The sequence below is a fragment of the Hyperolius riggenbachi genome, chromosome 7 (assembly GCF_040937935.1).
Source record: "Hyperolius riggenbachi isolate aHypRig1 chromosome 7, aHypRig1.pri, whole genome shotgun sequence".
NCBI classification, from domain to species: domain Eukaryota; kingdom Metazoa; phylum Chordata; class Amphibia; order Anura; family Hyperoliidae; genus Hyperolius; species Hyperolius riggenbachi.
The window spans coordinates 165,565,838-165,587,844 of NC_090652.1; the positions used below are offsets into that span (position 1 = coordinate 165,565,838).

The following is a 22,007-nucleotide window of genomic DNA, read 5'->3' on the forward strand; positions in this document are numbered from 1 at the left end:
GTGGAAAGATTATTATTTATATAGCACTCACATCTTCTGCAGAGCTGTACAGAGTACATAATCATGTCACTGACTGTCCTCTGAGGAGCTCACAATCTAATCCTACCATAGTCATAGTCTAATGTGCTACCATATAATTATTATGTATTTATATAGCATTATATAGCATTTATATAGCACGGACATCTTCTGCAGCACTTTACAAAGTACATAGTCATGTCACTGAATGTCCTCAGAGGAGTTTACAATCTAATCCTACCATAGTTATAGTCTAATGCCCTACCATATTAATACTGTGTATTTATATAGCACTGACATCTTCTGCAACACTTTACAGAGTACAAATTCATGTTACTGACTGTCCTCTGAGGAACTCACAATCAAATCCTGCCATAGTCATAGTATGAAGTCCTACCATATAATTATTATGTATTTATATAGCACTGCCATCTTCTGCAGCACTTTAAAAAGTACATAGTCATGTCACTGACTGTTCTCAAGAGAAGCTCATAATCTAATCCTACCATAGTTATAGTCTAATGTCCTACCATATTATTGTTATGTATTTATATAGCACTGACATCTTCTGCAGCACTTTACAGAGTACATAGTCATGTCACTGACTGTCCTCGGAGGAGTTTGCAAAGTAATCCTACCATAGTTATAGACTAAGGTCCTACCATATTATTGTTACAGTATGTATATTTATATAGCACTGACATCTTCTGCAGCACTTTACAGAGTACATAGTCATGCCACTGACTGTCCTCAGAGGAGCTCACAATCTAATACCTACCACCATTTTGTGGGAGAGAACACTGAATAATGTGTTTTTATGGTTGGAACATTTTTACTCAACTCAAATTCTACAGACTACTACTGCAGCCACATAGTTTATACAGGTAATATTACTGAAGTGTAATAATTGCATACACATAAGCAAAGTTTCAACATACCTGGTTCCATTAATGTAAGTACTCCCTGTGTTTGGCTGCTTCCTGTTATCTGCACTTCTTCTTCCTCAAGCTGATAACTGTCAAAGTTAAAACTCATAATCACATTACCTTCCGGAGTAAGGGCTGGGCTAAGCTCTTTATAACGATCTCTTTTGGCTGGCTGCATTATCTTCCTTGTAACCTGGAGTACACAAAAGTAACAAATGAACATCACACATTAGAAAACGGACTACATACAGTATGCAAGAAGATGATTTGCAACAGCTATCTGTACAACCAATAAAATCTCACTTCAGGTTAGTTTTAGGGCACACTAGCAGTAAAAGCAATGCTGGGCAGTGCACACTATTTGACAATACCATCAACTTGATGCCAGACAGACAGACTGGTCTTAAATTCTCTAAGGATCATTTATCAAGGAATAAGCAATAAAAATGAAGTAAAAGTAAATCAGAGCAACCAATCGGAATCCAAGTTTTATTTTACACCCTAAATCGAATTGGTTAGTATGTGATCTGCTTAATTTTTCCTCCGGCTTTTATTGTACCTGTCATAAAAAAAAAAATCTGCCCTAAATGTCAGTTTGCAACGGTGAGGGACACTAAGAAAAATCCATCTCACAGCATTATAATATGCTGGGATGCATATTCCCAGTGTTCCCAATAACACACTACACAGCCATGCATTCCACTATAAAAAGGGCTGTGAAAGTTAGAGGAGGTGCCTCTTAGTCTCCCTTTTTATCTTAATTGGTCTCTGTACAAAAGCCCATATACTATTTACTGACACCCAGCTCTGCTGATTCAACTGGAAGTCAATGGAGTATGTCATGCTGAGTTAGTACAGATCCAGTTTTCAGTAAATGATATAGCAGCTTGATGCAGGCACTGATTACATTAAAAATGATGGCTGATAAAGTCACTGGTTTTAATTTCTACATCACTGTCATTAGATTAAGTACCAAATGGGTTGAAAGCCAACTATGAAGTGAAACTCCAGCTATATTTTGTTTGGTATTGCATGGAATGAAGAAGTGTTAGGAGTGCAGTCATATGTTGTATTGCTAACTACATCTCATTTCCATTCGCCATAGTTGTGCGAGGAGGTGACAGGATCTCTAAAGTGGGCACACATATCATATACTCTGTCACACTTGTTTCAACAAAAATGCTTTGTTTTATTTGCTGCTATATCTCTGTCACTGGTGGCACAATAGAAAAGGGAAAGTTCCCTGAAGAAGTTTGTTTTATTGTAGTCGATTATAAACTACAACATAGCCAATGCCAATACCAAGGGTGGTTTATAAGCTGCAACTATTTCTTCTGCAGTGAAGGGTTATGTTTACATCACTGTTTAACTAATATAAAGTTGATATGTATTCCTAAAGTAAGAAATTAAGCACCAGATGCAACAAAAGGTAAATATCGGATAGGGTCATTGATTAGGTTTAGTCATTGTTCAGGAGCATCAAGTTTTAAGTTAAAAGAGTTGGATGGGGTAAGGAAGTAAGGCTTAGGCATTAGGAAGGGGTATTATTATGAAGAGGTTAACATAAAGGTTTGAGTTAGGTGATAGGAAGCATGCAATGTTAAAAGGGAAAGATTAGGCATAGGTGTCAAGGAAGGGGTTAACATAAGGGGAGGTATTAGGTTTATGTGACAGAAATGGCTAACTTTAAGGGGCAGATTAGGGTCAGGTGTCACTATGGGGATTTTGTTACAGGTATGGGTTATGATTTGCTAAATAAAGGGGGGAAAACAACAAACAGGCCGTGAAAATGTTATCACATACCATATCTAGGCTGTTTGAAGTAAATTAAGGCTAGTCAAGGTCACTTGGAAGCAGCACGAATCATAATAATGGAATTTTGCAATTAATGTAATGCTTTGTTTTTGCTCTGCACATAAAAAAAATAATTAGCTCTGCATATATAGGAAAAAAACTAAACAAAACTTGACTAGCGATATGCAGTGGTATGCAAAGACAATCCTATTGCCTACCTTCTCCAATATGTCACCACTACTTAGTTACATAACATACAGTGGGGCTGCAGCACACAACAGGAAAACAGTGACAGGGGCTCTTGGTTACGCTTTAACGCGCTTAAGCTCACCAATTGCGCCAAAGTGTCCCCGATCTGGTGAGTCCTACTCTAAAGAGGCAATGCTAGTTTTTATTAGCAGTCTAGTGGGGACTAATCCAAAAACCCAAGAGTCAACTAAATGGGAGAAAAGGAAATTAAAAACACCTCACCTTCCACTAGCTACCAAATGAACTCTCTGAAAATGTGCAATCCACTCATTTATATGCTTAACTGTGCTAGAAGTGGGCGTGGTTTTGCAGGCTCACAAGGGAAAAATTATAATCAATTATCAAGGGGTGAGCAGCACAAACCAACTTTTAACCACTTGAGGACCACAGTCTTTTCGCCCCTTAAGGACCAGAGCCTTTTTTTCCATTCAGACCACTGCAGCTTTCACGGTTTATTGCTCGGTCATACAACCTACCACTTAAATGAATTTTACCTCCTTTTCTTGTCACTAATACAGCTTTCTTTTAGTGCTATTTGATTGCTGCTGCGAGTTTTAGTTTTTATTATATTCATCAAAAAAGACATGAATTTTGTCAAAAAAATGACTTTTTTAACTTTCTGTGCTGACATTTTTCAAATAAAGTAAAATTTCCTATACATTTGAGCGCGAAAGTTATTCTGCTACATGTCTTTGATAAAAAAAAAAACATTCAGTGTATATTTATTGGATTGGGTAAAAGTTATAGCGTTTACAAAGTATGGTGCCAAAATTGAATTTTCCTATTTTCAAGCATCTCTGACTATTCTGACCCCCTGTCATGTTTCATGAGGTGCTAAAATTCCAGGATAGTATAAATACCCCCCAAATGACCCCATTTTGGAAAGAAGACATCCCAAAGTATTCAGTGAGAGGCATGGTGAGTTCATAGAAGATTTTATTTTTTGTCACAAGTTAGCGGTAAATGACACTTTGTGACAAAACTAAAAAAAAGTTGCCATTTCTTCTAACTTGCGACAAAAAAAAAATGAAATCTGCCACGGACTCACTATGCTCCTCACCACGGGGTGATTGATGGGTGGCAGTGACAGGGGGTGATTGATGAGTGATTGATAGGTGATTGACAGGTGATCAGTGGGTTATTACAGGGAAGAAGAGATGTAAATATTGCACTGGCGAATTGATAAGGGGGGGTCTGAGGGCAATCTGAGCGTGTGGGGCGAGTGATTGGGTGCCCGCAAGGGGCAGATTATGGTCTATTCTGATGGGTAACAGTGACAGGTGGTGATAGGGGGTGATTGATGGGTAATTAGTGGGTGTTTAGAGGAGAGAACAGATGTAAACACTGCACTTGGGAGGTGATCTGACATCAGATCTGCGGGCGATCTATTGGTGTGTGTGGGTGATCAGATTGCCCGCAAGGGGCAGGTTAGAGGCTGATTGATGGGTGGCAGTGACAGGGGGTGATTGATGGGTGGAAGTGACAGGGGGTGATTGATGGGTGATTGATAGGTGATTGACAGGTGATCAGTGGGTTATTACAGGGAAGAAGAGATGTAAATATTGCACTGGCGAATTGATAAGGGGGGGTCTGAGGGCAATCTGAGCGTGTAGGTGGGTGATTGGGTGCCCGCAAGGGGCAGATTAGGGTCTGATCTGATGGGTAACAGTGACAGGTGGTGATAGGGGGTGATTGATGGGTGATTGATGGGTAATTAGTGGGTGTTTAGAGGAGAGAACAGATGTAAACACTGCACTTGGGAGGTGATCTTATGTCGGATCTGCGGGCAATCTATTGGTGCGGGTGGGTGATCAGATTGCCCGCAAGGGGCAGGTTAGGGGCTGATTGATGGGTGGCAGTGACAGGGGGTGATTGATGGGTGATTGATGGGTGATTGACAGGTGATTGGCAGGTGATCAGGGGGGATAGATGCATACAGTACACAGGGAAGGGGGAGGGGGGTCTGGGGGGGGGGTCTGCGGAGAATCTGAGGGGTGGGGGGGGGGTGATCAGGAGGGAGCAGGGGGCAGTTTAGGGTTAAAAAAAATAGCGTTTTTAGATAGTGACAGGGAATGATTGATGGGTGATTAGGGGGGTGATTGGGTGCAAACAGGGGTCTGAGGGGTGCTGTGGGCGATCAGAGGGAAGGGGGGGCAGGATCAGTGTGCTTGGTGCAGACTAGGGTGGCTGCAGCCTGCCCTGGTGGTCCCTCAGACACTGGGACCACCAGGGCAGGAGGCAGCCAGTATAATAGGCTTTGTATACATTACAAAGCCTATTATACACTATCCGTGCGGCGATCCGGGTGCTAGTAACCCGCCGGCGCTTCCGAACGGCGGGCGGGTTACAGCGCGGGGGCGGAGCCAGTTGCCGGCGGCTGATCGCGTCACGAATGACGCGATCGCCGCATAACCACGCCCGCCGCCGCCACCGCCAATGGGCGTATTGCGGTCGTTTGGGCCCAGCCCTTGCCGCCGCCCATCGGCTTAAGGCGGTCGGCAAGTGGTTAATGCATTTTTTTCCAAAGTATGCACGCATGCTAGTTTTTATCAGCACTCTAGTGGAAACTAATCTCTTGGGTTTTTGGATTAGTTCCCACTAGACTGCTGATAAAAACTAGCATTGCATGGTTAGAGTAGGACTCGCCAAATCAGGGACACTTTGGCTCAGTTGGTGAGCTTAAGCGCGTTAAAGCATAACCAAGAGCCCCTGTCACTGTTTTCCTGTTGTGTGCTGCAGCCCCTCTGTATGTTATATATATTTCTTGTGGGGATTGGGGTCTCCACTGCTGCGTGCATACTTTGCAAAAAAATTGCATTAAAAGTTGGTTTGTGCTGCTCACCCCTTGATAATTCACTACTTAGTTATAAAAATGTTTGACAAGCTCAAAAAGTATTTTTATAACACAATTTCCTGAGCCCCAGCGTTCCTTTGAGTTGTTCCGTGGCATAACATAAATTTAGGCAAAAGGATAACATAAAAGATGTTAACTTTGCAACTGATAATATTTGAAAAATGTACGATTTCCACTTCTTGAAGAAGCTCTTAGTTCTTATTTCCTTATGCAGCATAACATCCAGTGTTTCCATGCTCATCAATTGTGACATTTTGTCACAAGGCTAGATGGAGTTGGGTAAATCCAACGATTGTAAATTGTTTTCCTTGCTGCTGCGATGCTTATATGAGCTTTGTCTGGAGCTTTGTGGTACTTCTTATTTATTATCAGACATAACTTCCACATTGATGAACAGTCTCAACAATGGATCTTTCCATTTTGGATATAAATCCCATAACCTTCTCCCAATACTTTATGACAACAGTGCAGTTTCAAATACAGTGGACCATTCCTGCTTTCAGCTCACTGCATTTCAGGCAAGCCTCTGTGTTGCCCTAGGATCTAACCCTAGTCTTTATATTGAAAGTGTATTTAGCATGCTATTTATTTAAAAGGTGTGATCCTTTCCCCAGTTCTTTGACAGTTAATATGTGTATTGTATTATTTCCATCTAGTATTTTCTTCTTTAGTTGTGAATATGAGACGTGTTTAGTCCATGTTCCCATATTGTGCAAGGCTAATTCTTGTGCTTTTAGCTGCATTCACTTTAAGACACTATGAAGTGGGTTAGTTCCCTATGACTGAGAAAGTGTAGTGAATAACTTCTGTGAACAGTGAGCAGTGGAGCTTCAATGTGGTTAAAATCCACTGCAGTGGTCATTCAATCTGTAATGCAAGACAAAAAAAATAGAGCACACTCAGGAAGCAGTATACCACAGATCACGTAAGGCTGGAATAATAATAAGCTATGGAAAAAGCTCACAGGCAATTAGGAGTATGAGTGGATATTCTGTGTAGCATGCATGCAAGAAAGATAGGCGGCTGCCGTGTAATGATAAAGGGTTTTAATATGCTATGCGCGTTTCAGGAGGTCAGATCCTCCTTTCCTCAGGCAAAAAAAACCCCTCATACCTACGGTAATTGCCTGTGAGCTTTTTCCATAGCTTTGCAGAACAACCCAGGACTGGAGTTTCTTTATAGCACTCCACTCAAACAGCGCTGCCTGTCAGCCCTCACTGCCACAGTCTGTAGTGCAGCTGCCTTTAGCAGATCTAAAAACACAGACCAGGCGGATATTCACAGAGGAGTACCATTGGATCGTTGTTTTATCTACAACAGAGGAGGATCAGCTAAATCGCCAAGCCCAGTCTCCGGCTAGAGGGACAAAAGCCCTGCTGTTGGACAATCCTATATGGGCTTGCCAATGCCAGCTACTACACAAGGTGAGATTATTCCACACTTATTTGATCTGTGGTATACTGCTCCCTGAATGCGCTCTCTATTTTTTGTCTTGCATTCTAGTTCCCTATGATTGGCATACAGGGCTGTGGAGTCAGAATAAAAATTATCCAACTCTGACTCCGACTCCTCATTTTATTAAAACCACCTATTCCGACTCCGACTCCAGGTACCCAAAATTGCTCCGACTCTGACTCCTCGACTCCTGACTCCAAAGCCCTTGCAGAGCTCTGCAGTGGGTACAAAAATAATCCGTCTCTTCAGTTTATGTAACCAGCGACTACAACTCCAGGTATCCAAAATTTGTTCCTACTCCGACTTCTCAGCTCTGCTGGTGTAAAGCTGATGTTTTTCTCTTATTTAAGAAGGGGAAAAGATCAGAACTGGGAAACTACAGACCTGTAATCTCAACATCAGTTGTGTGTAAACTGTTTCAAGGTATTCTAAGGGCCCTTTTCCACTAGCAATCGCAATCACAAATCACAAATGCCAGTGATTGCGATTTTTCATTAATTTTGTTATGAGATTGCAATTTTCGATTTTCATTTGCATTGCATTATCCCTCTGAAAATCGCTCCAGAAAGCGATTGCGATTTCCAAATCGAATCACTATAGTGGAAAATATTTATCATGATTTCTATGATAAAGTAACAACCCTATCGATTTAAAAAATCACTAGCGATTTGCGATTTTGCGATTCAGCTGTGTAATGGGGAAGGGCCCTAAGAGACACTATACGAGATTTCATAGCACAGAATAATTTAATTTAATTTCAGCTTATCAGCATGGGTTTACTAAAGACAGATCTTGTCTCACCAACATGCTCAGGTTTTATAAAGTGGTAAATGCACACTTAGATTTTGGAAATGCTTTAAATGTAGTGTACTTGGACTCTGCAAAGGCTTTTGACACTGTTCCCCACAATAGCCTAGTGTAGAAGCTAAGGATACAGGGACTAGGAGTAAATATGTGTTTGTGGATACAGAACTGGTTAAAGAGAACCCGAGGTGGGGATCTTAGAATTAAATCTATACACAGAGGCTGGGTCTGGCTATAGTGCCCAGCCTCTGTTGCTATTTGAATCCCCCCTAAGTGCCCCCTGCGCTCCACTCTCCCCCATAAATTACGGCCGCGCTCTCTGGCATTGTTTACTTCCCTAATGTCACTCACGCCGCTCCCCCGCCTCCTGCAGAGCGCCGGTCCCCGCCCGCGTCCCTTCCCTCCAATCAGCGGGGAGGGAAGGGACGGGGCGGGGACAGGCGCTCTGCTGGAGGCAGGGGAGCTGCGTGAGTGACACTAGGGAGGAAACATAGCCCGCTGCGACACGCTGCGTGTCGACAGCACGGCTGTAATTTATGGGGGAGAGCGGAGCGCAGGGGGGACTTAGGGGAGATTCAAATAGCAACAGAGGCTGGGCACTATAGCCAGACCCAGCCTCTGTGTATAGATTTCATTCTAAGATCCCCACCTCGGGTTCTCTTTAAGGGACAGAAGGCAAAGAGTGGTGGTAAATGGGTCATATTTAAAATGGGAAACTGTTAGCAGTGGGGTCCCGCAAGGGTCAGTACTAGGTCCAATCCTTTTCAATCTATTTATTAATGATCTAGCGCATGGAATACAAAGTAATATTGCAATCTTTGCAGATGATAAAAAAATATGCAGAATTATAAACACTGAGTAGGATAGTGACAATTTAAAACATGATCTCAACAGCATGACTATATGGGCAGACAGATGGCAGATTAAATTTAATGTGGATAAATGTAAGGTCATGCATCTTGGATGCACCAATGGTAGAGCAACACATAAGATAAATGGCTGGACATTTTGGATGGATGGACTGTTTGCTAGTCATCCTTAGCATTCCAGCCTGCCCGGCACCATATTGCCTTGTTTGAACATGCTGCTTTGTGGATATTCCACTTTGTTGCATATATAATTCTGAACAATTTTGATTGGGAGTTGGGACTGTATATCTGATGTGTGCACAGGAATATTATAAATAACATCTCTGCTATAATAAAACCTGATGTGTAGTTGTGTCACTAGTAGGGATGGCCAATGAGATGCAAATAATTCTGCTGGATTATGCACATTTTGTATGCATTCTCTTTGTTCATGTAAATAATTTGATATGCTATTAAATTTGGGGTTGGTGACTACAAATTAAGTTACACAGTAGTACAATACTCTGCATATGCATTCCCCAAAGAGCTGTTGTGAATCCACTGAGGATGTTATGCACATTGAATGCAGAGGTATTGTCTTTCACCCGTAAACCTGGTTCAGATAATGCATGAAAAATGTGTAACAGAGGAATGTAAAGGTAAACAGAGGCGCCAGTAGGGTAAAATAATTTAAAATGTTTAAAAATAGAGGAGGTGGAGGTGGACTTACATCCTCCAAGTAGACACAAATTTATTTATACACTCCAAGATTTGGTGCAACGCGTTTCGTAGGAATGACCCTGCTTCTTCAGGCAATAGGGATGGAGTATACAGCAATGCAGGTCTAGGACTAAGCCAAGCGCTTCTATTTTTCTTACATTTTTTTTATCCTACTGGCACACAGGTCTAAATGTTTGTGAGTATAATGATATTTACTTTTCATTATAACCTCCATAACCAGTACATACTACACTATATTGGGCTCTTGGTGTCCCCTTTCCTGTGTAATAGAGAAGGAATACCCTCATTGTCCTGTAGAGTGCATGCACATCACTCTTACATGTACCCACAGTTAGAATGTCAAGGGCCCAAACAATGTTCTTTGTTCCTATCTGAACCCTCTTCAAGTACTCTTACCGAGGACTAGGTTTGATTTTTATTTAACAACTACTCTACAGCTATATCCTAAGTTAAGCTAAATGCATCTCTGGTGGTACAGTACACAGAGGTACTGTACACTAATGCATAAAAGTTAGAATGTCGCAAGACATTGTCTGTTTGATAAGATTCACTGGAACCTCGTATCAGCTGGGTTCCAATGCATAGATCTGCCTCCTTGCAGAAAATAGGCCTGGCCTTTTCTATATTAGCTCTTCACCTATAGTCAAGTCCCCGCGTGAATGGGAGACGGAGTTATGCCTACCTGACTAAGGTTACCCTCAGGACTTCTGCACGCAAGGTATAGAGACTGAGGCCGGGCAGACAGGAGTACTATCAGATCCCACTAAGCAAGACAAAATGCGGCTGGGTAATATCAGGTAATAGAGCGGGATGCATTTGTGGAGGAGACTACACAGATCACAGCAGGCATAGTAGACTGGAGACAGGAAGCAAGATCGCTTAGAGCGACTACAGCTCTGAGCTCCCAATAACCACCACAATAAATGAAACACAACGGTTGCTCAGAGCGACCGCAGCTCTGAGCTTCTGTTGTCCACCACACTGAATATGACAAGGACAGACAAACAGACAGACATGAAGGAATGTTTACCAATCCAATCGCTATCACAGCGATGGCAAACTTCCACACAAACAAGACAGAACAAGAAGGCGCATAATTAATAGCAACCGCTGATATAGTCACGTCCACAGGATCAGAACCAGCAGGAGCGCTAGCCAATCACTGCTGCAGTGAAGGATGTGTCCAAGCTAGCAGGACTGGAAGGACATTGGTGTCCACAGAATCAGAACCAGCAGGAGCGCCAGCCAATCACTACCGCCACTGATCAGCCAGCATCCAAGCCGGCAAGACTGGAAGGACTCTGCTGTTAACCCACACAGGAACAGCAACTGTCCACAAGGAAGTAAGACAAGACAAATCTCAACTGAGAATTGAGACCCAGCAAACAGCTATAGCAGAGCTAAAAGCTATGATGGGAAAGATATCAGAGGAAGAGGAGGCTTTTCTATGAACATCACCCAATGAGCGCAGGCATGCAAATTCCAACACAACAGAATGGTAATCACTCATTCCTGTGTTACTCTGATTGAAGGCTGCAGGCTGATTTCAAATGGCTAGGAAACTGATTACAATTGTATGAAACATTTTGCAGTAACATACATGCAAATAATTCAGCACTGTCTGGCTGCAGTTCAGCTGTAGCAAGCCATAGGTGTATTCATGATAGCATCCTGAGCTGCTCTGAACAGCAGAGTAATTGCAGATGGCAATGACACTTATTGCAAATGCAAGCAAAACTATGCAACCGAATGCATGCAGAGAAAGTTGCAGTTCAGCTGCAACCAGCAGGACATGCTACAGGAGAGAACATGACAATCAGATATCCGGTGAATCTTATTATACAGGCTACATGCTGGGGCATTCATGTTGGCAATAGTAGGCTGGGATGGCCGAGAGGGTAGAGTGTCAGCTTCCTGGCCAGGAGTTTTTTGTTCCCAAAAGCAGACGCCATTGTTATATAGCTTTAATTTTCCTCAGTGATGAAATGCCTTTTATGCTAACATACTTTCAATCAACAAGATAGTTCAATGCACATAGGAGGAGTCAGAGTCGAGGAGTCGGAGCCAGAGATGGTGGAGTCATAAACTGAGGAGTCAGCGTTAGAGTCGGAGGATTTTTGTACCGACTCCACAGCCCTGGCTATCAGTGTCGACTCATTCCTGTGTGTATGTTGGTGAATGCTTTTGGTGTGGCAGCTCTTGTGTGTGCGGGATGGCCATCCTGCATGTATTTATTTTTAACTGTATGTTATTGTTAGTGTTTTTATATTTTTTAATACAATTATGGTTTTTTATACTTAATCATGTTTGGTTTATTGTATTGACATGTGTACTCCACCAGCAATGACAGCAGGACAACATGGGATTATTAGTGTACAAGCCAGAGACAGATACACACCACATAAGGTCTGAGAAAGTAATATATTGTGGTTTTATACTTTATAGTCTCCTGGTTTCTTTTCTTATTAGCTGTATGCCAGTCATAGGGTACTGACCCGCTTGATAGAGAATTGTAAAACGTAAGACAAAGTAGCCTTTCGATAACTGAACTAAAATCCCTTAACCTCCCTGGCGGTCTATTAAGATCGCCAGGGCGGCTGCGGGAGGGTTTTTTTTTAATTAAAAAAAAACTGTTTCATGCAGCCAACTGAAAGTTGGCTGCATGAAAGCCCACTAGAGGGCGCTCTGGAGGCGTTCTTCCGATCGCCTCCGGCGCCCAGAATAAACAAGGAAGGCCGCAATGAGCAGCCTTCCTTGTTTTGCTTACATCGTCGCCATAGCGACGAGCGGAGTGACGTCATGGACGTCAGCCGACGTCCTGACGTTAGCCGACGTCCTGACGTCAGCCGCCTCGACGTCAGCCGACGTCCTGACGTCAGCCGCCTCCGATCCAGCCCTTAGCGCTGGCCGGAACTTTTGTTCCGGCTGCGCAGGGCTCGGGCGGCTGGGGGGACCCTCTTTCGCCGCTGCTCGCGGCGGATCGCCGCAGAGCGGCGGCGATCAGGCAGCACACGCGGCTGGCAAAGTGCCGGCTGCGTGTGCTACTTTTTATTTCGCTCAAATCGGCCCAGCAGGGCCTGAGCGGTGAACTCCGGCGGTGATGGACGTGTATAGTCGTCCATACCGCTGAGGAGGTTAATATTTGGGGGTGGATGCCATCTGTGCCAGGTGCTTTAACTATTTTGATTATATTTAAGTGTTCCTAGAGCTGTATTACGAGACAAGGGCATCACCTTGGTAAAGAGAGCAAACCATGCATTTTAATTTCAGCTTTAGCTTAGTCTCCCACAGTCAAATTCCCTAATTGATCTTTAAACCCAAGACCGCCAAACGGTGCGTAGGGAGGGTGGCAGCCCTACGACAGCCTAACCTCTGAAAGGCGTCAAGTCCTGGGGTGGGGTTTTGCAGGAGATCGCGTGCCCCAATGTGCGCGCATCTCCTCTTGAATGATGAAGCTCTGCTCTGTCATCAGTCTCCCAGCGGCAATTGCCGTTAGGGGACTTAGACAGAGAATCCGCCGTCTATTTACATTGTACAGTGCTGCGATCTACGACAGCACTGTACTGGGGACAGCAGTGTCACACGGCTGTCCCCTGGGAAGGCACAAGAGCGATCGGATGTCATAGGCTAATGCCAATGACAGCTGATCACTGTCATTAGCTGGTGGGGGAAGGGAGGGGGTAAAAAAAATTATTAAAAAAACAGACTAATTTATTCAAAAAAAGCCAACAACAAATAAATAAATGAAAAAAACAAACAAACATTGCAGGAGCGATCAGAGCAGAGCAGAGCAGAGCAGAACAGAAAGCTCTGTTGATGGGCAGAAAGGGGGGAGGGGGAGAATCACTTGTATGCTGAGTTGTATGGCCCTGCAGTGAGCCCTTAAAGCTGCAGTGGCCTGAATTGTATAAAACTGCCTGTTCGCTAGGGGGTGTAAGCCTATGGTCCTGAAGTGGATAAAGAGTAAAGGGCTCTAAGTAACAGTTTTGTTGCAGTCAGTGGGTACATAATACCATTTTGGGTATGACTAAAAATAGTAGTGCCTTTAGGGGCCGAAAGCATTAGGGAGCTGCATTTACATTATATAAATATTAAATATTGTGAAAAGGTAATCAGACTTGCAAAACTGGAAGCTGAAAAATAAGTGGCTAGTGACAAAGTTAAATCACAAAAAGTTTTACAAATACATAAATTCAAAAAGGAAGAAGACTGAGAATATAGGACTCTTAAAGGGACCCTGAGCAGTGCCATAAAAATGAAATCTGGACTTACCTGGGGCTTCCTCCAGCCCCCCTTAGTCTGCGTGGTCCCTGGAATCCTCTTTGTCCCTTCCGTGGTGCGCTGGTGGTTCTGGTAATCCGACTACTTTGGCTGAAGTTGTGTGTGCATCGGGCGCACCTGGCAAGTCATCATCCTGGTCACTGTAAGGGTCCTGCGCATGTGCGGTTCTCTAAAGACTGAACCAAGCATACGCAGGACGCTTACGCTTATTCTCAGCCTTCTTCCTTTTTGAATTTATGTATTTGTAAAACTTTTTGGGATTTAACTTTGTCACTAGCCACTTATTTTTCAGCTTCCAGTTTTGCAAGTCTGATTACCTTTTCACAATATTTGTTACATTCCTAATATTTATATAATGTAAATGCAGCCCACTAATGCTTTCGGCCCCTAAAGGCACTACTATGTTTAGTCATGCCCCAAAATGGTATTATTTACCCATACTGGCCTTTTTTTTAATCAGTAAAACTTATGCTAAAGGTTCACTTAGAGCCCTTTACTCTTTATCTTTACAGTGAGAAATAAGGAAAGCAACTCATTTTAAGTAGAATTGGGGCTGTACATACACATGTTTATCTGATGTCACATCAGGTACCCTTTGAGTGCCTAGTGGGCGTTGAGATGTGAGCACAGAATAAGAAAGCTGGTGGGTAGGTAATGAGAGAAAGAAAGAGGTGACAGATTCACACAGGTGCAACACAAAGAACTTTGCATCATGCTGATATCTGTTAAACATCTGTGCAGTGCTTTACCTGGATGCCCCTGTAACTATCTCAACCCCCAGTTACACAACAGAGTCAAAGCAATGGTGACTAAAAGTTCCTTATATCCACACTAACCTGGCCTATAAGGAACATTATTTTTTTCAGTTTGCATGGAATTGCCTGTAACTTTAGTTGGATCACCAACAGTAACAAAAGTAAGTAAAGAAAGAGTGAAGGTGGTAGCAAACACAGAGGGAGAGGAGATATGAAGACTACATTTGAAAAATGAGTGGGAGAGAACAAAGAAAGGTGGAGAAAGAGAGAGAAGGATGGGGATGGGATGGCAGCTAGAGAGGTGGCGAAGAAATTGTGGCGTTAAAGTGGCTATACAAAGACTCATGCATTGTGCTAATATCTCCATATATACAGTATGTAACAGGTTTTATATTTTAATATACATATCAAATAACAGACCACTAATATGTCATTAATAACTGACACACAGTAACGTAGCTAGAGATCGTAGGGCCACATAGCAAAACTTTCATTGGGCCCTCAGATGTAGGCACTCTTAAGAAATGTCTCCTGCCCCTACCCTACGGATATAAGTTAATTGGCGATTTACATTCTCATGTAATCAACACTACACATAGTTCATGGGCACTGAGACAAAGTCAGAGGGCAAAGAAACACAAGAAAGTTAATGGTGAATACATGAACCTCCTGGGCGATAATCCCGAGCTGAGCTTGGGGTAAGCCGACGCGGAGGATTACTCTGGCCCTGGTGGGCCGATTTGCATTTTTTTTTTCTTAGGCAGCGCTAAGGGGTGGATTGGGACTCCATCCGACGCCGTGACGTGGATGACGTCATCCCGATCGTCGCCATGGCGATGAGGGAAGCCAAACAGGAAATCCTGTTCTGAACGGGATTTCCTGTTTGTTCTGATCGCCGGAGGCGATCGGAAGGGTTGGGGGGATGCAGCTGCACAGCGGCTATCATGTAGCTAGCGCTAGGCTAGCTACATAATTAAAAACATTTTTTAAAAAGTGCTGCGCCGCCTCCCTGGCGATTTTATTGTATCGCCCAGGAGGTTAAGTACCACCTGGGCCCCCTTTGCTCCAGGGCCCCATAGCAGCAGCTATGGCTATTGCTATGCCCTTGCTGACACAGTGGATTGTGCTCTTGCCTTGCAGCACTGGAACAAATTTGGACTAAGACACTATATGCATGGAGTGTGTATGTTCTCTCTGTGCTTGCATTGGTTTCTTCTTACATTCCAAAAACATACAGATAGGTTAATTGTTCCACCTACCTACAGTACATATTAGATTGTGAGCTCCTCTGAGGGAGGTGGTGCCATGCCTATATACACTATGTAAAGTACTGTGAAATATGTCATTGTTATTTAGATGTGCAATAATAATACTGTATATACAGTGGGTTGCAAAAGTATTCGGCCCCCTTGAATTGAAGTTTTCCACATTTTGTCATATTACTGCCACAAACATGAATCAATTTTATTGGAATTCCACATGAAAGACCAACACAAAGTGGTGTACACATGAGAAGTGGAACGAAAATCATACATGATTCCAAACATTTTTTACAAATAAATAACTGCAAAGTGGGGTGTGCATAATTATTCGGCCCCCTTTGATCTGAGTGCAGTCAGTTGCCTATAGACATTGCCTGATGAGTGCTAATGACTAAATAGAGTGCACCTGTGTGTAATCTAATGTCAGTACAAATACGGCTGCCCTGTGAGGGCCTCAGAGGTTGTCTAAGAGAATATTGGGAGCAACAACACCGTGAAGTCCAAAGAACACACAAGACAGGTCAGGGATAAAGTTATTGAGAAATTTAAAGCAGGCTTAGGCTACAAAAAGATTTCCAAAGCCTTGAACATCCTATGGAGCACTGTTCAAGTGATCATTCAGAAATGGAAGGAGTATGGCACAACTGTAAACCTACCAAGACAAGGCCATCCACCTAAACTCACAGGCCGAACAAGGAGATCGCTGACCAGAAATGCAGTCAAGAGGCCCATGGTGACTCTGGACGAGCTGCAGAGATCTACAGCTCAGGTGGGAGACTCTGTCCATAGGACAACTATTAGTCATGCACTGTACAAAGTTGGCCTTTATGGAAGAGTGGCAAGAAGAAAGGCATTGTTAACAGAAAGCATAAGAAGTCCCATTTGCAGTTTGCCACAAGCCATGTGGGGGACACAGCAACCATGTGGAAGAAGGTGCTCTGGTCAGATGAGACCAAAATGGAACTTTTTGGCCGAAATGCAAAACGCTATGTGTGGCAGAAAACTAACACTGCACATTACTCTGAACACACCATCCCCACTGTCAAATATGGTGGTGGCAGCATCATGCTCAGGGGGTGCATCTCTTCAGCAGGGGCAGGGAAGCTGGTCAGAGTTGATGGGAAGATGGATGGAGCCAAATACAGGGCAAACTTGGAAGAAAACCTCTTAGAGCCTGCAAAAGACTTGAGACTGGGGCAGAGGTTCACCTTCCAGCAGGACAACGACCCTAAACATAAAGCCAGGGCAACAATGGAATGGTTTAAAACAAAACATATCTATGTGTTAGAATGGCCTAGTCAAAGTCCAGATCTAAATCCAATCGAGAATCTGTGGCAAGATCTGAAAACTGCTGTTCACAAACGCTGTCCATCTAATCTGACTGAGCTGGAGCTGTTTTGCAAAGAAGAATGGGCAAGGATTTCAGTCTCTAAATGTGCAAAGCTGGTAGAGAGACATACCCTAAAAGACTGGCAGCTGTAATTGCAGCAAAAGGTGGTTCTACAAAGTATTGACTCAGGGGGCTGAATAATTACGCACACCCCACTTTGCAGTTATTTATTTGTAAAAAAACGTTTGGAATGATATATGATTTTTGATCCACTTCTCACATGTACACCACTTTGTATTGGTCTTTCACGTGGAATTCCAATAAAATTGATGCATGTTTGTGGCAGTAATGTGACAAAATGTGGAACACTTCAAGGGGGCCGAATACTTTTGCAACGCACCGTATTATTTAAGACTACTCAGCTACTCCATAAATGCCTACACTTCCTGTAGGTTCAGCAGGGGGCACGGTCTAGCATACCGTATCTTGCACTGATGGAAGGGAAGCTAACTATAGAAGCACTTGAGCTAAAAGCAGTGTCACCAGTAACCTTGGAAATACATAATTTAAAAGGGCACTATGGAGAAAAATTGTAAAATGTGTGCAAACATATACAAATAAGAAGTACGTTTTTTCCAGAGTAAAATGAGACACAAATTAATTTTCTCCTATGTTGCTGTCACTTACAGTAGGTAGTAGAAATCTGACAGAAGCGAAAGGTTTTGCACTAGTCCACCTCTTCATGGGGGATTCTCAAGGATTTACTTATTTTCAAAACCACTAAGGGAATGGCAGTTGCTCTGTCCAACTGCCAAAAAACTGTGTAGCAAGCAGGGAAGCTGGCCAACATCATTATTTAAATCCTTTTTAGGGAATATCTTTATAAAGAATAAAAGCCTTGCTGAGAATCCACTATGAAGAGATGGACTAGTCCAAAACCTGTCGCTTCTGTCAGATTTCTACTACTTACTGTAAGTGACAGCAACATAGGAGAAAAGTAATTTATGGCTCATTTTACTCTGGAAAAAACATACTTCTTATTTGTCTATGTTTGCACATATTTTACATTTTACATTTTTTTGCTATAGTGCCCCTTTAAGTATCTAGAAATTATTTTAGATTTCACAGTGAACACCAAGGCTTAGAGTGGAGTGGGTAAGGAGTGGCATGGAGTTTGGTTTACAGAGCTTATCCTGTGATATTTTCAGGTCCCCATCCTTGTCTCTAACTAATGCAATTAGCATTTTACATCTTTATTCCCCTTCTTTGCTGCACTGCTTTTAACAGATGGCAAAAGCAGATGCCTGCTGCTCCCTCTAGGATTTACATGTATAGAGAATGTGTCTATGCCAATCTATGACTGGCATTCTCCATCTGCCTAGCATCTTCATCCTCAGGTGATCGCAAGATGAGTGTATCAAGTCCTCAAGGTGCATTGGGAAGCGAACCCCCAGACAATATAATACATGTAGAAATGAAATGGTCGCGCATCTAACCAAGATGCACCTGACAGACACTCACTGCATAGGTCTGAACCCCCAGACAATGATGTTAGCTGCAAGATTTATAACCAGGATGACCCTTGTGAGCAAAGCTTCAGTGATAATCAATTAACTTATAAATATAGATATAGAAGAGTTTCAAAACAACCATTATATTTTTAGCTGGCCTGGCTGAGGGCAAGAAAATAAATGTCCTGTAAATGTGAAGGTAGAATAATCACTAACAGAAAAAATGCCTTGTGCCCATCATTTCATATAGTCTTCTAAAACACTTTAAAAAATGATGTGACTATTTCTTAATACATTCTGTCATTGAATACCAGTCCAGCAAAATGGCAGAGAGATAAAGAACTACAAGTTCCAGAAAAAACAGTGATTGTTGTTTAACAGTCACAAGCTGTTTATGGCTAAATCACCACAAACCACAGGATGCAACTTGAAAGAGTAGGCCTTGATGTGGTTTCTATTTCACACAACATGCTGTACACTTCAGGTGGAATCCAGATGCAGCTCAGGTCTTTCATATAAATCTGCCTGCTCTGTCCTCCCACACAGTTTATAAGGTCTTCTTGAGGGAGGAGTGGTCATGAGAGGAGAGAGTGTAATCTTTTGCCAGATGCACAATCAGTCAGGATCATGGCCTTGTCTTCTGCAGAGCCCAGTGGAGCTGCAGTAACATGCCATATAGGTGTGTTGGGTGTCCTGTCAAAACGTTCCTTTACTATGTCTACAAAGGTGTATACCAACTTGTCATCAGTTAATAAGAGGGACCGTGCAACTGGATACGAGAGGCTGTTTACCGATTGTGATGTGACAATAAAATAAAAATGTAGGGGTGCTGGAGAAAGGATGGCTTGGACACTACATTCTACAATTATGACCCAGATACTCATTTCACATTTTAGCAGCCATTCACTCAGAATTACAAGATAGAACCTATAAGGTTTGTATTTTCTTTTTCTCATGACATAATTTAAGAGAAATAAACAAAAATAATTATAGATGAAATTTACTAGTGACTACACAGAGAAAGACATTAAATAATTACTGGTAACACTAAAGAAAAACTATTTGACTTGAAATATCAGGGCCTTAATAATTCTTGCAATTAAACATGCAAATACATTATTTCAAGTGCTTCATTTACTGCCGTTATGTTGCCATGGATTGATTTTAAAATAAACTTTTTAAAATACCAATCTGTAAAATAACTGTGACTGAATTGTGGACAAACCTGTGGAGCAATCATAAAAGCAACCGGAAATGGCAAAAAAACAAAAAAATAACCATTCTCTGCTAATTTTTTTTCTCCTTTCCTGATCTAATTTGTAATTAAATCTATGACAGACATGAATTGGGAATAACAGATATACAATAACTTTTGATCTTTATCTATCTGTGCGACACTTATGCTATTAGGATGTACATTACAAATACATTGCATTTTTGGAATATATTGTGCTGGAATTGTTATGCAAATATGAAAATGTATACAGTAAAAAGATGATCGAGTTTATATTAACAGATTTTAATATGGTATGAGTATAGCCTCTACTAATAGACATCTGTATAAGCAAAACATTAAATATGTGATAATCAATATGCAAGAGCAAATGCCGAGATTACAAAACACATATCATTCAAGCACAAGGCAGGGATTTCCCCACATTTCTTTCTGTATTCTATTTAAAACTAGTCAATGTTCACATGTATACAAAGCAGGCTTCCAGCCTGTAATCGGATATTGCTTAGATTTGAGGGAATAATGGTCAACAAGTGCATATTAGGATGCATGCAATCGCCATAACACGGGTGGCTAGAGTTTCCGGTTTGTGACACCCAACAGGTCTCATGCTGTAAGAATCACGACGTGTACATTCATTTCCCTCCGCAGCTAGTGATATGTGCATTGGCACACGGTGCCACACCAACCCCATTAACACCGAAATGGAATCAGAAGCGAGCCTTACCACCCAGGTTCAGGACAATGGACAGCTCCGACAAAGAACAGCAAGCAAAACAGGCTCAGACTCAGGCGGAAAAACAATGCACGTCTAGCTCCACCTATCGTTCACTTTATAATCACAAGCTTCTGCTCTAGATTTGTCTTCCTGCAGGGAGGGAGTCAAACACCTACTAGACCAGTGTAATAAAGTCAGTGTCTGTAGCTGCTAAGCAAGTATTTTCGCTGGCCACCAATCACAGCAAGATATATTGCAGGCAGCTGCGGTCCTGTTCACTGCATTACAGACTGTCATAACCCTGCCTGACTGACTACCCTCTTCTTCTGCTGTGTCTGTCTGCCTCCTCCCTTTTGCCGTGTGACTTGTGTGAAAGCTAGCTGACTGCAGCCAGTAGACCCAGAGGCAGACATTTATCAGTTCTGTCACATAGCAAGAAAAGCCAAACGGAAGCAAAGGACTACAGAAATATAGATATTCATTTATTACCACGCAGAACAGCCCTGCATTTAATCTGAAAACACTCCAGAACAAGTGTAGTACTTCTCTGTTATCAGGTTTGTTACCTGTTACAATGAATTAACCATATTAGCAAACTGTTCCTGTAATGTGACCTAACATTAACCCCTTGGAGCCAATTTCTGCTGTAATGTGACTTAACATTAACCCCCTAACAGTCAAATGCTGCTGTAATGTGACCAGACATTAACCTGCTCACAGTTAACTACTACTGTAATATGACCTCTCATCATTGTCTTACAAGGAGCTACTACTGAAGTGAGATGTATATAGAGGCTGTCAAATGTATTTCCTTTTAAGCAATACCAGTTGCCTGGCTGTCCTGCTGATTCTCTGCCTCTAATACTTTTAACCATAGACCCTGGACAATCATACAGCAGTTCAGGCGTTTCTGACATTATTGTGAGATCTGACAAGATTAGCTGCATGCTTGTTTCTGTTGTGATTCAGACACTATTGCAGCCAAATAGATTAGCAGGGCTGCCAGGCAAATGATACTGTTTAAAAGGAAATAAATAAGGCAGCCTCCATATTCTTCTCATTTTATCTGTCCTTTAACCCCCAATGTAAACAACTTGCAGCCACATCCTGTCATAATGTGGTCCTCTTTAAACTCCCGCCCAAAAGCCTTCTGCTGCTATGTGACTCTACAGTCCACACAAACCCTCTTGCAGCTATTCTGCCCCCACATTAACCTCCTTGCAGCCA

The 22,007-nt window shown here is 42.4% G+C and overlaps 1 protein-coding gene across 2 annotated transcripts in view; it reads right to left on the reverse strand.

The window, feature by feature from the left end:
• The window catches only part of LOC137525722 (equilibrative nucleoside transporter 4-like), a 112,133-nt gene extending 91,268 nt beyond the window's left edge, over positions 1-20,865 (reverse strand). The window contains exons 1-2 of one of the 2 annotated variants that reach the window (XM_068246899.1): positions 20,790-20,865; positions 957-1,137 (exon numbers count right to left, since the gene is read on the reverse strand). In XM_068246899.1, the coding sequence (XP_068103000.1) occupies positions 957-1,122 (166 nt within the window). In that variant the 5' untranslated portion in view covers positions 1,123-1,137; positions 20,790-20,865. Of the gene's footprint in view, positions 1-956; positions 1,138-18,004; positions 18,083-20,789 lie in introns of those variants that run through there. The other variant, XM_068246898.1, reaches the window with a different exon arrangement.
• Between the last annotated feature and the right edge of the window lie 1,142 nt (positions 20,866-22,007).